We start from the raw sequence: 17,632 nt of genomic DNA, 5'->3' as shown, positions 1-17,632 counted from the left end.
AGCTATGATGCAAATATATATTAATTATTCACCCAGTGTTTCTTTGATGACATTTTGAATAAAGGTGAATAAAGACACTTGGTTGAACAAAATGTATGAGCAAGAGTGTGTAACCTTTGACCCTGCCAGTCTGCACTTCAAAAACAGATGTGTGAGTTTCCCTCGTTCTAGCTGTACATTTCATCAGTGCTTGGCCATTTTAGTGCGTAACCCTGCGTCTCCGAGACTGTTCTGAAAGAGTTCCTCTTGCAGCCTGGCCAGCGCGACCAGAGGATCCCCACAGTCCTGTCCATCAGGGGGGTCGAGCTGGAAAGACGTCCTGGAGATGTAGCCTTGGTCCGACCCACTGACGGGCCTCTTGTCTGATGCTTCCGCCAGCTCGTCCTCCATAACGAACTCCCCTTCCTCTGTCTCCACCGGAAAAGACGCGTTCAGCGACGGGGGCGGAGGCAGGTACTCGTCTTCCACCGACTCTGAGAGGGTCGTTGGGATGGAACTGAGAGACAGCTGAAGAGCGATGAGTCTCTGCAGTTCCTCGGGGGACGGTGGTAGGACGGTTGAGACGAGCGATTCCTCTTCCTCGTTCTCCGTGGGACACTGACCCATCGCTGACCACTTCTCGAGGTGGAGCCAGTTCTCCGTCAGCGACGCAGGCTCGCTCACTGCAGGCTCCGCTAGAGAGAGGGGTTCACCCCCGTAGCTACGGGGGCAGAGGTCAGAAGTGATCACGCCAGGCAGGGGTTCGACCCCCAGCTCCAGGCGATAGACCTGACGGCATTCGGAGTCCAACCGTGGATGAACCAACGCCGACGTCAGTTCGCATTCCTCGTTCACCTCCGGGATCAGAGTATAGACGACCTCACTTTCTTGGTTGGCATGTATGTCGAGAACATAGATGGGAGGTCCTTCTACGCATTCTGGCACACATTCGTAGACGGGAGGGGCCTGTTGGATCAGGAGGGAGTTGTACTCGGCCACCGCTTCCTCCTCGGTGGCCACACATTCCTTCTCAAACCAGTCAGGATTGTCCAACTGGTAGGCCTGGAAGGCTTCGATGGCGCATCGAAGAGCTTCACCCGACGGGCAGTTGAAGTACTCGTCTTCCCCGATGCCCTCGATGTGGCTCACCTGGCCCGGCTGGTATTTCTCCACGTCGAGGATGCGGAAGTAGAGTTCCTCGAAGTGCTTCATCAGCTTGTACTTCACGGCGATGTCGAAGACGGACGGCACGTCGCGCTCGCCGCTCACGTCGTCGAAGTAAGCCACCAGGAACTTGCCCATGGACGCCGGCAGCTGCATGTCCGTCAGGAGGAGGTTGAGGGCGGGGGTGAGCATGTCGTCGACGGATGAGAGGACGTCCTCGCGCAGCGTGACCCGGCCCCGGCCGCACATGGCGCCCCACTTGGCCCGCACGCCGGGGGAGCACAGGATCAGAACCTTGTCGCCGGGGGACCCCTTGACCCGCCGCCACTGCCACTCCAGCCAGGGCAGGGGGCCCAGGGTGCCCAGCCACGCAGTGTCCAGGAGGTCCAGGACCACCTCGGTGCCGCATTTGGCCCGCAGGAAGGCGCACAGCTTCAGCACGACGTCCCTGTAGAGACGGTGGTCCTGGGAGTAGATGACCAGCACCCTGGGAGGCCGCCTCATCTGTCCCTCACCATCCCCCTCCTTAATAATGCCGCCTGGCGGGTCTGCGATACAAGCGTTAAGGAGAAACGGGGTCACTAAAGTATCTTAAACAGTTTAAGAGTTTTTAATCTACAGGTCAGATCTTGTGGCGTGCGGGCCCACACAATTGTAGTGGAGGTGGTTCGGTAATCACACTTGTGCATTAAGTAACCCTGCCGGAGGGTTATGAGGACATATTATTCTACCAACCTTTCTTTTCTCTTTGCCTACACAGTATATAGGCAACACAGCTCACAATTACGCAGACGAGGAGCGCTACAGTGGTGAAGACTGCGTGGGTTCTATCAGAGGGGGGCCGGACCACTTCTGAGGGGCCTGTAGGAATCAAATGAGTAGGCTATCTATGAATGAACATCATCATCATGACAGCATATCTAATCAAACTTTTTTTTTTTTTTTTTTTTTTATCTCAAGGGTACATGATAGTGAACCAACCTGAACAAATGTTAAATGTTTTCCTTCGCCGGGCACAGTCATTCATGCACAGGGGGAAGAAGGGCACGATCTATATAGAAAGGATGTTAACAAGTTATATTATTAGAATAGAATAGAAAGTTTATTTGCCATGTGTAACAAGTACGGGTACAGGTAGGTTGGAATTCTTGTAATCGCTTGTCCTTACAGTATCTTATCTGCGCTAATCAGTTCTTCATTCCAGTCCTAGGTACTCAGCTAGACATTTAGAGGTTCTCACACTGGCAGTTTACAAAACAGAGTTGTGCCTGCTGACACTGCTCTCACTGAAACAATAACCTATTTGAAAACATACCTCAGCATCAAAGTTGCAGCATGTTCGTTGCCATTTCTCAAGGTCAAAGATCACATTCAACGATGTCTGATTGCCCTGAGGAAAACCATTTAGAAATCATTATGAGTACTTCCCTATGAAGTAGCGATACTGCACAGTATCATCATGTTTAAAGAAACATTCAGCTGACACAGTCAGTCTCAATTCACTGATTACTTTGCACGTCAGTACATTTGAGGAGGAAGGGAAACTGAGAGGCAGGTCACTGAGAGGCAGGGCGTGCTGGTAGGGCTGGGTATCGAGTTGAATTTCAAGAATCGATTCGATTCCAATTCACAAGGTTCAGAATCGATTATCACGATTCAATTCGATTTGATTCGATTCGATTCAATATCGATTCGGTTAGTGTTACTAAAACCAGTTTTTTTTTAGCTGTAATCTTAATTACATGACTGCCAAGTTATGCAACACATCAATACTAGGGCTGGGCATCATACTGATTTCCAAAAATGAATGAATGAATGAATCATTGAATGAATGAATGAACTATTCATACCTTCATTTATTCATTAAATAAAAGATTGATTTTGGGATTCATGAATCGATTCTGAATCATTTGATTCAGAATCGATGAATCGATTTTTTAAACCCAGCCCTACGTGGGACGAAAAAACAGCCCTGGCCGCCGTTATCACCAGCAGCCATTCTGTGATTCTCCAGAACCTACAGGTGGCCAGGAAGCCCCTGCTGAGAGGTGGAATTCCGTTGTGTTCTAGCGTTGGGTTATCTCATGGAAACATCAGACAGTGAAGGTAGACGATGCAGACAGTTTCCTGTTATGAGATCGGATCCAGGGCAAAGCCCTTGAGTAAACAGTGCCGAGCAAGGATGTCTCATCAACTGTTCTAGGTCATGTGGCTGGCTGGAAGGGCAACCGCACCTCGACCTGTGTCTCTGATGACACGTTTAGAGAGAGAGAGAGAGAGAGAGAGAGAGAGAGAGAGAGAGAGAGAGAGAGAGAAACATAGCTTACCTTAGCCATGTTGCTCCAATGTCTGTCAGAGGAGCACTTGAGGGAGACTCTGTATGTCTCTGCGCGTTCATCACTGTTGAACCACACACCCAGCAGGTCTCTACCTCCGGGGCTAGTGGACCGCTGCAGTGTAATGTTAGGCTCCCATAAACTTCCTGTTGTCACAGAGCCATGTGTCAATAAAGTTCAGTACTAATATGAATCGCATGGTATCATAATCATCGACGGAAATTATATTGTCCGGTCACCTGTCTCCAGGCACGGTTTGGTTCTCTTGAGTCTTGGGTCATCACAACCTGAGGTGAATCAGATTCAGCATGATATAAGGATATTTTACAGTAATAGGTGGATGTTGAGGAAATATGCATGTACAGTACAATACATGTGCATGAGCTTTATGTTCAATTCTATTGATTCTGTATTCATCCTATCAATATCACACGTCAAAGAAAGGTTTTACCTGGGACAACGATCTCTTGGTTAACGTTGTAATGAGTGTGCCGCAGGTTTGGTTTGGGGAGATGGGAGACGGAGACCACATAGGACAGGCCAGGCTGGACCACCACGCTGTCCAGGGAGAAGGACCACTGACAGCGAGAAGGGATTACAAATACAGTCCACAGTTGATGTGTAGAACGGAACAACAGAGATCCAGGAGAAACATTGCTGTTATGAAAACGTCTGTGATCCCGTCTGCGTTCCGCGCCGCAATCCCTACCTTTTCCATAGCCGCGTTCCGCATGGTTAGTTCATTGGAGAATATGTATCGAACACAAAGGTTCTGGTTGGTAGATGTCATCAGTACGTTAAGCTCAGTTCCTTTCATGGAACTAATACTTCCTGAAGAGTAAAACGAGAGAGACACTTTCATCCATCCAAAGTGACTTAAAATAATTGCATTTAACATAGGTAGTCAGTGTACTACTACTTGCTAGCACTCACAAGTGCATCTCCTTTCTTAACATGACAAAGAGAGTAACCTAGTGCTAAAGCCAGAGTGTGAGTGTAACACAATATAAATACAATAGGTGCTTAAGAGGGAGGATCCTGGTAGTACTTCTTGAAGAGGTGAGTTTACAAACAAATATACCATTGCTGACACAAAAAACAGTACTGGTCAATCACATCACCAACCATCATCCCTTGCTTTCCACTGGGCCACAATGACGGGGAGCAGGTCTCCTTTCTCATCCCTCCTGGTGGCTACACTGACCTCCAACTCTACGGGGTCACTCGGAGTGAATTTCTGAAACGTCAACCAGTTCGAATCCAGACAATTATCTATGAGAAAGAAGGTAATTGTGAGTTTGGAGTTTGAAGAAAATATGTCTATATAGAACAGAGATTGTCTATATAGAACAGAGATTTGTGTTTAGTTATTTGGATAGCCTTTGTTTATATTATATTATTATATTGAATTATATTCATATTGCATCCATGCTCCAAACAGTTTAGATGGAATGGCATAGGCACTCACTTATGTTGACTTTACACTCCAAAAGCTGAAACAATCAAATTTGACATTGATGAGAGGTTGAATTTCATAACAAGCTGCCCAAAGACTGGAACATGCGCGTCATTAGCTGTCATTGGGTGTTCAAAGAACAATAATGCACCTTTCATTAAATACAGTAAATGATTAATACATGGTAGGCTAGGCTACTCCTTGGCAATCCACTCTTCACGTACAGTATAGGCTAAGGCAAATTAAAATGTACCGACCATTAAACAACCCAAAATGTATCTATTAATACACAAGACACACGAGGAAGAAAGCCTACATAACTGTTCTTACCTGTTGTGTACAGTTGAGAGCGGGCCATTGTAGAACCCTCAGAGCTGAGGCGATGCGTAAAAGATGGAACAACAACAATGTCCCTTTAACCGAGGTCATATTTATCAATGAATGTATGTAACATCCATCCAGACACTTATATTAGCCTACTACAGGCTTCCGCTAAAATAGCTTATTCTAAATAATACTCCATAATCATTAATAGCGCGGCGCTCGTGGCACACTCAATTCAACGACACACATGACATATTCAGGAAATGTATTTTCAGTGAAGCTAGCCTGTTACAGTACAAAGTACAGTCGTCCCATGTAGACTGTACTTCCTGGTAGGCTATGTATGCAAATGTTTGCCGATTCCGTGAACTGACCAGACAGGTTTTTCTCTTCCCGCTTCGTACAGTGCTGTGGGTGCAGGTAGAACAAGGCTAGCCCACGCACTGTCATGCACGGTGGAAACTAAAAGGAACTCCTCCTACTGGAGCACAACAAAACACGTTTTCTACATCTCTAGGATGATTCTTGCATAGCCTATGTAGGCTATAAAAATAAATGGTAAAATTGCAAAAATGGTAGGCCTACAATTGATAGTGTTATACACCCCAAAAAAGAACCTGGCCGAATTGAAACTCATGTAGGGCCTAATTACATGAAATCTATCTATCTATCTGTCTCTATATTTAAAACAGACATTTTGGATCCTGAGCCCAAGTCCAAATGAATGGAGATAAATGGGCAGCAGCTGTATTGGAGAGGCTCTGTGGCGCCCATCTTGGGTCAGAGCCGACAGGGGGCGGTTCATTGCACTCAGGGTTCTCCCTCCGCACACACCTGCGTTCCTTCCCACTTGGAGATATGTCCGTTTCAATCCCGTGCGCCCTCTGGTGGCTAGGCGGTGAAGTGCATGGCCGACCCTACGAGCCTGCGAGATGTGACGCCACACTGCTGTTTGGTACAAGGCTCTCAACACATGTTACTGGAAGGCATCTTCCGCTGGGAGTAGATTTGCATCTGATGAATCGGGTTGTAGAGTGTAGTGTGTTGCTAGTGTGTAGCCTACCTCAGCTCCCAGTAGCAGGTAAACTCTCATGACGTGCTGCTTCTGAGGGGTATTCCTCAAGGGTAAGAATTGGCGCGCTAACTTTGGTCAAAATTGACTTGAAGTCGGGGACGGGGTAACTCAGAACCACGAAGCTGGCTCACCTTTAAGCCAGGTAGCAACATGTCTTACAGACCTAACCTGTGTAGTTAATGAATTAATTCAAGCTTAGATGGAGTAAAAGAAGGTTTGCAGAGGTCCGGATGAGTTAGATTAATATTCTTTTTATTAATCATAACACTCCAATATGCTGCAGCTGAAGGAGCATCCCCAGGCCAGGTCAGGATAAACTCTGGCTTGCAATTCAACCACACCGTCTTTTATACCTTGTAACTGCTCAAATCATATTGGTCAGTTCAATATGGTCACAATTCATGTGTTTCTCTTCATATGGGCACAACTACTGTCACCCCAATTAATAGTTTACATCAGAGACTTAAGGCATTGTCTGACATCATGTTCAACTTAGTCGTAATCTAAACATTCCTTTCAGAGTGATATAGACAGTTCAAGCCACTTAAATGTTTGCCTCAAGGTATAGGCAATTCATAGGCACATTTCTAAACACAGCTGGCTTCTGCTATTAAAGTGATGAATAAAATATACCACGCCTGCTTCTGGGGCAGGTTAAATCTGGTCAATCTAGGCCAAATGAAATGTCTTGAGTCACGCGTTTGTCACAGGTTTCACTGCTTCGCTTGACAGTATCACTTCCACACTGACTTCCGCACACACTCAACAACCTTCTATAAACAACCTAACCACATGGAATATTGATCAGTTCCTCAGGATCAAGGCCTAGACTTGTGCGACCATCCTGATTTCACGAGCTCACATTCTGTTTCTCTCGCAAATCAGTACTCTCGATAGAGATCCGTTTGTGCCAGATCAGAAAACGATCTTGCCAATCAGCGTTGGCTCTGAGGAATTTGAAATACAAACAGATACGCTGGGCGGGTTTAGGTGTGATGACAGTGAGGAGCAGTTGAAGTTAGCTTGTGATAGACGGTGATAGACAGATGGTTCATCCAATCACCTGCCAATTATTTTTAAGTGACTGCCTTTTTCCAAACAGTTTTCAACAGAGTGTTTCCAGATTGTTATGCAAAGAAAACTCTGGCATCTGGCCCGTCAGGTTAATTGAGGCCAAAAGGGCTCTGCGATCTGCTGACAGCTTCCATTATTTTCTGTCGGCTGCGTCTCTCTCATCTCTATCCATTCTGGAGGCTCTGTGCTCCTGGTGTGCCTTTGGGCTGTTTGCATCAGTGTCACACCGGTCTTTCATGTCAATGCTGTAGTCACATGTCTTGTCATCAACCATCTTGCTCACTTTTCTAACACACATTATTCTTGTTATTTATAAAATTTCAAATTTCACAAACTAAAATTACAATATGAAGTAGAAATAATGACTCCTGTTTGGTGCTGGGTGAACATGTAACCATGAAAATAATGTGTGTGATTCACTGTACTTTTGTGATTGTGCAGTAGGTGGCAGTATTCTTCTATAGCCACACTGAAACTCCTTAGCTGAGACTACAGTTGGTGAGATTGGGCGAAGATAGAATCATCATACTGTAGGCTACATATAATTGCTTCCAGTCATGGTTGAGAATAGGTCTTTCAAATAGGCAAAAAAGCATAGTAATACTGGATGAAATCTTTTGAGGTGCCAGTTTAACCTCTTTCAGTCATATTTACAGTGAGAAATGATGGGCCGCCAGATGGAAAAAAGAGGAACTTGAGTCTGAAAAATGTGTGAAAATCTGTGAACTTCATCCCCTGTGATCCAAAACGACCAAAGACCAATTTGTTCCCCACAGTATGCCTACATAGTTTATGATAGTAATATCATACGCAATACATGAAGAAAGAAGCACTGTTGTTTGTAAAATAAACAAGCTATTTGTTGACATTTCCCTCCTACTATTCATAAACATAAATAACCCATCTCATGGCCTGTCTACCATTCATTTAGTTAAGCATGATATCGCTGCATTGAACTGGACTGAACAAATGTATCCATGCTCTAGTGATCCTCAGTCAAATGTGCCAAACCCATAATGCCTCTGTCCCAAGACAAGACCTGCTCATGTCACTTCAATCTCAAACTCATCACCTGGATTCAAACACCGCCAGTCTCCAGAGAACCATGTTGGTGGTGGTGTGCTGATGGCTGCTATCTGGCACAGAACTGAGCCGACAGCCCATGTGTGAAACTTCAGTAGCAGTCACGGATCGGCAAACAGAGTCACTGTGCTGCTCCAGCGGAGCAGAGAAACACAGAGGATCAGGCTGTGAATGGGGAGACCAGAGATCGTTTAATTCGCTTTCATTAAATAAATAAATAATATAATATACACACACTGTATACACAGTGGACAGGCAATGCACAAACAATATTTAAAAAAATGATAAACAATATAATTATAAGAAACTCCAAGTACCAGCATGTGATAAATACTGTACTATATTACTGTTCAAATGGAACCAACCAAAACCATTTAGTGATTTAATTAACAATCAATTGCCTCCAAATCAAAGTTTCACAATTAATGGTACCCTTAAAGATTATTGAAATAACACCTAACGAAATTAAACCAGGTATTAAATTCCACTTATTTAAGTTAATCTATGTCTTAAGGAACTATATTGAGCCATTACTTCACTTACTGTTTCCCTATGGTATAAATGAGGTAACATGCATGCAATAAGCCTCTGTCATCCAACACCATGAAGAAAACAGAAGAACTGGCAGTTCAAAAGAGAGAGATGGTCATAAACCATCAGAAATCTGGTTATGGCTACAAGAAGATCCACAAACAATTGATTATACCACTGAGCACTGTCAGAACAATTATTTAAAAAATTCCAACATCATTAAAATTATGACTGGAGTAATTCCTGGAGGTGCTCTGGTCAGATGAGAGCAAAATTGAACATTTTGTTCAGATACCGTATCGGCATGTTTGGCGTTGAAACAGAGATGAATACAAGGAGAGGCACCTCATACCCACGGTGAACTATGGTGGTGGGTCAGTGATGTTTTGGGGCTGTTTTTATTCCAGAGGTCCAGGGGCATTGGTCAAGATTGATGGCATAATGAATTCCACCAAGTATCAAGCAATTTTAGTTGACAATCTGGTTGTGTCCGCCAGAAGGCTGGGACTTGGCCGTAGGTGGACTTTCCAACAAGACAATGACTCAAGCATACTGCACCTCAAGATCCACACAGAAAAGGTTCCATGACAACAACATCAATGTTCCGCAACTCAGTGTCAGTTGCCAGACCTCAATCCCAATAGAAAACCTGTGAGCTGAGTTGAAAAGGGCGGTTGAAGAGCACAAACCCAAGAATATGAAGGATCTTGAAAGGATCTGTCAAGAGGAATGGTCCAAAATCCCTCCAAATGTGCTACTTAACCTTGTCAAACATTACAGGAAAAGACTCCATGCTGTTATCCGTGCCAGATGTGGTTGCAGTAGGTACTAAATGAGGGGTTCCAATAATTATTAAAACTTGATTGATATACCTGTGTGTGTGTGTGTGTGTGTGTGTGTGTGTGTGTGTGTGTGTGTATGTGTGTGTGCGTGTGTTCGTGTGTGTGTGTGTGTGTATATATATATATATATATACACACACACACATGGACACACACACACACTTAATCATCACATCCAGCTCTCAATAGATCTATGATTTTGGTTTCCATTGACCACCATTCTTACGTCATTTTGTTATTGAAGAATTACACAATGCAATCAATAAAGATTTTCAACTTGAATATTTTGTTCATTGAGATCCCCAACCTACCAATCAGACAGCCTGTGCAAACCAAATAGATCCATCAGGTTGGCAAGTCCCATCCAGACAGACCAGTAAGTCAAGGTGTCCCATCCTGACAGACCAGTAGGTCAAGGTGTCCCATCCTGACGGACCAGTAGGTCAAGGTGTCCCATCCTGACGGACCAGTAGGTCAAGGTGTCCCATCCTGAGAGACCAGTAGGTCAAGGTGTCCCATCCAGACAGACCAGTAGGTCAAGGTGTCCCATCCTGACGGACCAGTAGGTCAAGGTGTCCCATCCTGACGGACCAGTAGGTCAAGGTGTCCCATCCAGACAGGCCAGTAGGTCAAGGTGTCCCATCCAGACAGGCCAGTAGGTCAAGGTGTCCCATCCAGACAGGCCAGTAGGTCAAGGTGTCCCATCCAGACAGGCCAGTAGGTCAAGGTGTCCCATCCTAACAGACCAGTAGGTCAAGGTGTCCCATCCAGACAGGCCAGTAGGTCAATGTGTCCCATCCTGAGAGACCAACGGGTCAAGGTGTCCCATCCTGACTGACCAGTAGGTCAAGGTGTCCCATCCTGACGGACCAGTAGGTCAAGGTGTCCCATCCTGAGAGACCATTAGGTCAAGGTGTCCCATCCTAACAGACCAGTAGGTCAAGGTGTCCCATCCAGACAGACCAGTAGGTCAAGGTGTCCCATCCGGAGAGACCAGTAGGTCAAGGTGTCCCATCCAGACAGACCAACAGGTGAGGTCAACATTATGGAGTCAATGATATCAGTGACCAATGAGTCAAACATTAGGCCTCCTACACTTGATTAAACCGAACCATGAAAGGTATTTTTGTCGGTGATGACGTTATTTCAGACAGGTCATGCGAGGAGAGAGAACAGTCATCTCATTGTACCCTTGCTATTGGAAAATGATAATGTGTACAATGAGTTTTGACAACTTAATGCTCACTTCCAGAGGCCCTACACTGCATGTCGCAATCTATGTATGTCCAATTGGTTTGGGCTGGGGTCTCAAAGAGAAGTCAAAACATTGGAAATTGAAGGAGCAGTTGGTTTTCCCTCCTGCAATTTGAGATAATTTGTCCATTTTCAGTCCATAGCTGGGTTTTTCTCCAGATTGGAGATGTTGGCAGCTAGACCCTCTGTTTCTTTAGTTTTCATCTGGACAGATCTGACCTCTGTCACAGCCTTGTACAAGAAAAGCAGGTTTGTACAAGAACTTCAGAGAACTACCACTCTTTCAGATAATCTGATTATGCCACATGAACAGGCTGGACTTGATACAAAGTCCAGGTTAAGGCTTCAAAGATCAGTCTAAGAGGAGGAAACGTTTGAGTCCAGCTGGTTATAGTGGGGTCTGTTAAGTACACGGTCTCATGCAAAGAAAAAAAATGTTTTCCTACTTTTAGGGCCCATTTTCCATACATCACGATGAAAGACTGTGAAATGGGATATGGAATAGCCTACCACAAAATCAGTTTAGCCTAAATATTGAACAAACATAATCAAATAACGGCTTAGAGGTACCAATACTTCATCATTCATAATTTGACAATTCGAGTTATGTTATTAGACATCATTAAAGGATGAGCCAGGAGGGAAGGAGAGCGTCATGGCAGAGGCCTGTCCTCAGTCAGTACAAAGCTGCCTTGTGAAGATGACTTATCCACAGAGCACCAGCTGAACTGAGCTCACTCTCCATGGAAACCGCCACCGAGACCAGGCAGAAATGCCCTGTTGTTCAGTGCTTATCACAGAATTAGGACATTAGGGCATCCCCTACGGGGGGAGCAGGCTCCACTCCCTTTAGTATTGTGAAAACGAAACAAAAAACAAACGGACAGTTAAACTTGAACAAATGGAAGCTTTGGCAAGTAAAGTGCTATCCGTCACTTTCTGACACCCCTGTCTTTACAGTGCCAGCGGTGCACTTTGGTTACACAGCTCAGAGGTAGACAGTGGAATAGAGATTATATCACTGTTGTTATGAAGGCCCAGACGTTAATGGAAATGTAAGGTTTGGAGTCATTAAATGTAGTATAAATTAATGGGATTAATAGGATAATTTAGTACCAGCCCTCGGTCAGGGCCAGTATAGTTTATCACCTTAACATGGTTTGTATACACCCCCCCCCCCCCCCTTATTCCTATTGGTTTGTTGATTTCCATATTCAATTGTTTTATTGGTTTGTTTAATAATCATCCATCATCCCCGTGATTTGGACCCCCCGACCCCCCCGACCCCGACGCCACCAACAAAGAGCTCCACCGTATAACTGCTACCATCGGCTGCACCAAGGACTTTGAATAGGAATTAGTTAGGTCTAAAGGACATTTAGCTTAGGTATTTCGATTTTAACTTAGGATTTAGTCATATGATGTAATGTGTTTTATTGCTGTTTATTATGTTTTGTTATTATTAAAGTTATAGTTATAATTGTTCCCCTGCCCCAGTAATTAATATTGTCCATGGTAAATGTTCAGGGCATAGAAGGGCCGTCTGGTGATGGTGGCCAGCCACTTTAGTTTAAATTAGTTTGATATTTCATTTATTTAAGTAGTACAGGTAATTAGATTAATATATACAGGTGCATCTCAAAAATGTTGAATATTGTGGAAAGCTCATTATTTTCCCCAATTTAATTCAAAAAGTGAAACTTTCATATATTATAGATTCATTACACATGAAGTGAAATATTTCAAGGCTGATAGCCTCATGCCACGCTCCACATTGATGCAGTAATTTGTGCAAAAAGAGCCCAGAATATTGAATGTATAAATGAACATACTGAACATAACATACAATCATAAAGATAAAAACAAAAAAGTTACACTTTGTGTAATGAATCTAGAATACATGAAAGTTTCACTTTTTGAATTAAATTATAGAAAATAATGAGCTTTTTCACAATATTCTAATTTTGGGGGATGCACCTGTATGATTCTACAGCTCCTGCTAAGTTGTAGCCCTGGCTACAACTGTCCTGCTCATCCCACATAGGCTCATACAGAATCCTCTTCATTGTCAGCATTTTCTGTCCAGTGGCCAAACATGAGTTTTCAGTGTCACTGCTCATGCCACTACTGACTGGAACATGGACTTATTATCAATCCTGCCCAGATCATTTATCCACCTTAAAAGGCCAGTTGGGTGATTGAGGTCTTACATAACATGTTTTGTGTGAGTATACAATGTGATCTGCCATTGCTCTTAATGACTTCCTAAAATGTGCCCCTTTTATCTTAAGTAACCTATGGGACAAATCAAAAACATCATGTGATCAGACATTACAGCATTGCTGTTGAGTTCCTCAGACCTCCTGTTAAAGAGAGGGCCATTATGCTAGATTCCCCTGATTACCATGGCATTTTGTGACCATTTGGTAGTTGTTTTTTTGTGTTCTAATTTTACCCAAAAAGAAACAAGAGCAGAAAGTGAGATAAAGTGAGATAAACGTCTACAGGCTGGGAACATGGTTATGGTCCCTCACAGAAAGAAAAGAGAGAGACAGAGAGAGAGAGAGACACACACACACACACACACACACACACACACACACACACACACACACACACACACACACACACACACACAGACTTCTTGTCCGATCATTGTAACTGTCGCAAACAAAACCCCCAACACACTGGTTAGTGTCTCTGGTTAGACTCTCTTCCAGCCCAGGTCTATTGATGGCTTTCTTGTGATCTCCCACAGGCTGCTCAATACCGCGGAAAGGTCACTGGCAGAACCAGAACCTCAGAGCTCAATACAACAAAGCCTCAGACCCTTCAAAGACCAGCTGAAATCCAGTGATATTCATCAATCACCGTTAATAGGTCAGTATGGTATCATCATTGTTATGATGGTGTGAAACTATTCACCGCTATTTAGAGAAATATGAATGTTACATTTCCAACTAGGCCTACAGTCTCAGAAAAAAGAGTGCAACATAGAACTAGCTCTGGTGTTCCAGATGCACGCACTAATGCACAGGAGTTAATCTAAAGAAAATGGCCTCTGAGTGCAAAACAATAAACAACAGTAAACGCTTTGAGAACTTAGGATTGCAGATTGTGCGAAAACATACTAAGATGTTACAGCTACAGTGTCCGTCAGGTAAGGGAGAATGTCCATGTTGATATATAAATGAAGAAGTAAGCTGTCATGTCCAGAGAATCTTAGCACTAAAAAGTCTTAGCACTAAAAAGTCTCAGCTCTCTCCAAGCTGGCTCAGGTCCATAGTGTCCAGCCAGTCAGGGGATGCACTGAACAGAGAGCACCATGGCAGGGTCAGTCTGCCTCTGTGTCGTGTCGTGTCGTGTCGAGGACGGGAGACGTCGTCCATGATGGCCAGCATTCTTCTCTCCACCACCACTACCACTGTCCAGGCTGACCCCCGGGACAGAGCCCACCTTCATGATCAGCTTGTCCATCTTGTTGGCCCCAGCACACAACCGCAAAGACCATGACACCCGCTTCAACAGACTGGTAAGATATATTCAGCTTCTTTTTTGTGTGTGCATACATCAAAGGAGTTGAGTCTACTTCAGGAAGTAGAGTCGGCTCTGTCCCTTCTTGTATATGGCTACAATGTTTCCTGCCCATTCCCACCTCCCACCTCCCCCTGGATGGAAACGGAGTCCACCAACATCTCCCCGGTCGTCCCCACGTTGAGCTGCAGGTGGTTCTGCACACACCCCTCAACAAAGTCCTCTTCTAGGCCTCCTTTCGGTGGGTTCAGACTGGATGCGAAAGCGCAGCCCATTTCTTTTCGGTGCCCATGTTAACTAACGTGACTGTTCACACTGGCTGCGTCGTGGAGCTCCGTGGCCGGCTCGCGCTCTGCAGCCGATAGTTTCGCATCTAGTCTATTTTTTTTGCGCAAGCCACTGTGATTAAAGTGCAGAAGATCACCGTTGCTTGGTTACCAGCGCGTTACCAGAGCGTTAGGCCTCAACCTCCTCCTCTTATAAGATCCCCTTTCAGGTCAGACAGAACCATATTGGGTTCCAAAACAGCACCTTTTGCAACAGTGATGTAAAGTAAAAGTTCTTCTTCTTCATATATATATATATATTTTTTTTTTTACAGAGGATTCCCTTAAGCTAAGGGACATCTTATTCTACATACCTTTTTTCTCCTTCTTCTGTGAAATGTGTTTGAGTTATAGACACTTTTGCTTTCTGCTTATCCTTTCCATTCTTAAGTCCAAGGCCTCTAGAGATATACTTTAGGGAATGTCTGTCTCTCACACTGGGTTCTGTCAGAAGACCGGTGATCTCTACACAGTCCTCTGAAAGTAAACTTGTAAACCAAACTGTCTCCTTGGGGAGTTTTTGGCAGAGTTGAATGAAACGGAGAGCAGAACAGCAAACCATTCCTCACAAGCGAGTCCTTCTCCTGTTTTTTTCCCCCGCCTTACATAACCTGGATGTGATTACCGTCTCCCTCCCCTGACACCTGATCTGACTTGAGGCCTGATCTGTTAAGAACAGAGCCCTCTGGAAAGATCACTCATTCGCTAGCCGTGTTAGCCTTAGTTAACATAGGGGTTTGGTTGGGGTGGGACCTGATTGTGCAGTGTGTATTTGTGCGGTGTGTGTGGTGGTGTGTATGTGTGTGTGGTGGGATGGGGGGGGGGGGGGGGGGGGGGGGCGTTGGGGGGGTAGGTAGAGGTCACAACATTCCAGAAACTCTAGATCACCCAAAGCAATTCTTTTCATTTTAATGCAGAGCCAGGGGAACGGTCACCTACGGTGTTCAGCTCCCTGGGTATAATAATCTCCTTGTGGGGGCCATGCTGGATGCCGTGACGTGGGGAATGTGGTCGGGGCCCGGGCACCTTGCGGCTGGAGCCCGAGGTCTCCAGGGAAAGGTGACCTGTACACACGTGACCTGGTTAATACCCCCATCTGGACTGGACGTCCCACCGCGCCCTGTCAGCAGAGCGATTATAACCCCGTCCCCAGGTCTGAGCTCTTCATCCCCTCCCCCCCCCCCCCCCCCCCCCACCCCAACCCCCCGCCCCCCCTCTGGCAGCAACCCTCTCGGTCCCATTAGCCTCTGGTACATTCCTGGCGTGCTTGCCCCTGTGCAGGGCGGTCCATGGCGGGCGGAGGGCAAACGGGGCATATCTCAGCTTTCTCCTCTCTCCTTATCACCCTCCCCCCTTCCCCCCGCCCCAGAGGAAAAACATACCTGGGGTCCCCGTGGATGCTGAGGAGGAATGCGCCGCGCTCGCCGCAACCCCGAGCGGGCCGGGTTATCTGCTCCATCGGCGAGCTGGTTTTGGAGTTATGTTAGGGGGTATGGGTGGAGGGGGGTGGGGGGTCAGCGGAGGGTGGGGCGGATGAGGGGGGCGTGCTTGTGATTTTATTGCCCCCAGCTCCGCATCTACCTGTAATGAGTAATGCTGTCGGATTCTTTTGGTAGATCGTTTTCACAGTTCAGAGCTTCCTTCAGGGACCCCCCCACCCCCCCGATGATGTAGACTCTGAAACTCTGACTGAAGCTTGATCACATCACGTCTGTGGAATGACACGTCGTCAAGCCTCTTCAGAGACGGCTGACATTTATTAACTCTGGATTTGTTTTAGCGAGCAGCTAACGCGTACGGACGCGCACGCGCCTCAAAGAGCGCGATCAGGAGTCACGCAAAGCGGCGGCATCCCCTGAAGTCGCCACGTGGGATTTGAGAGGGATGTAGAAGGGCTCAGTCGTAATCTGGCTCCATCACAGCGGGGGGGAGGGGGAGGGGGGGGGGGTGCTTGAAGCGGTCTTTAGCGGTCATCGTGTGTGGGTCAAGTTGAAATGACATCATCACGGTGTAACCACACTGCCTTAAGAATGCAGAGCCTCAGTGGAATAATTACAGCTCTAGACCCCCCCACCCCCCTGCCCCTCACACACACCGGTCAGGCACCGAAACATTCAAACGACGTTTCTGTCACGTTCACATTTGGTGTCAAGAGTTTGTGCTCTCACACAAGCAGCCCCTGTAACGTCTTTCTTTAGAGTTGGCTAGGCTACATTAAAATCCTCTGCTGATCGATTGCGCTTTAAAACAAGACAAATTCAATCTTGTTCTGATTTCTGACAGAATCTATTCTAGGACAGAGAGTGCCCTGTTTTTCACTCAGCTGTCAATCATCCCAATCCCTTTTCAGTAATGTGAGAGGAAGGTTAGTGGGATTTATAATGGTTGGAACATATTAGGTGCCTCTGTACCCTGTATAGCTGATAACTCCACTGTCAAAACACGCCCGGCTCAGGCTATAGCAATGTACCATAACCCTGGTGGACGAACCTTAATCAGGCCCACATGTTGGCCATTCACGCCGCTAGCAACATCAAACAGATTCCAGGCCTCTGTAGCAGGCGAGGCCGTCCGTCTCCAACCGTGTTCCAGAGCCAGTCGGGCTTCGCTATCGTCCGTCCCTCCACCCTCAGGACGGTACGCAGAGCCAGGAG

General features: G+C 45.8%; 1 protein-coding gene across 1 annotated transcript; it reads right to left on the bottom strand.

Moving 5' to 3' along the window:
• Nucleotides 1-183: 183 nt before the first annotated feature.
• Nucleotides 184-5,450, bottom strand: il17ra1a (interleukin 17 receptor A1a; the record flags this gene model as incomplete). The annotated part of the gene is made up of 11 exons (XM_084447708.1): nt 5,266-5,450; nt 4,948-4,972; nt 4,605-4,751; nt 4,189-4,310; nt 3,931-4,057; nt 3,719-3,766; nt 3,471-3,625; nt 2,459-2,533; nt 2,125-2,194; nt 1,879-2,004; nt 184-1,691 (listed from the first exon to the last, which is right to left on the bottom strand). Exons 1-11 carry the CDS (start codon nt 5,362-5,364, stop codon nt 184-186), a joined length of 2,502 nt encoding a protein of 833 aa, XP_084303834.1. The 5' UTR covers nt 5,365-5,450.
• Nucleotides 5,451-17,632: the final 12,182 nt, after the last annotated feature.

Source organism: Borostomias antarcticus (assembly GCF_949987555.1).
Source record: "Borostomias antarcticus genome assembly, chromosome: 13".
NCBI classification, from domain to species: Eukaryota; Metazoa; Chordata; class Actinopteri; order Stomiiformes; family Stomiidae; genus Borostomias; species Borostomias antarcticus.
This window is presented reverse-complemented; position numbering and strand designations above follow the sequence as displayed.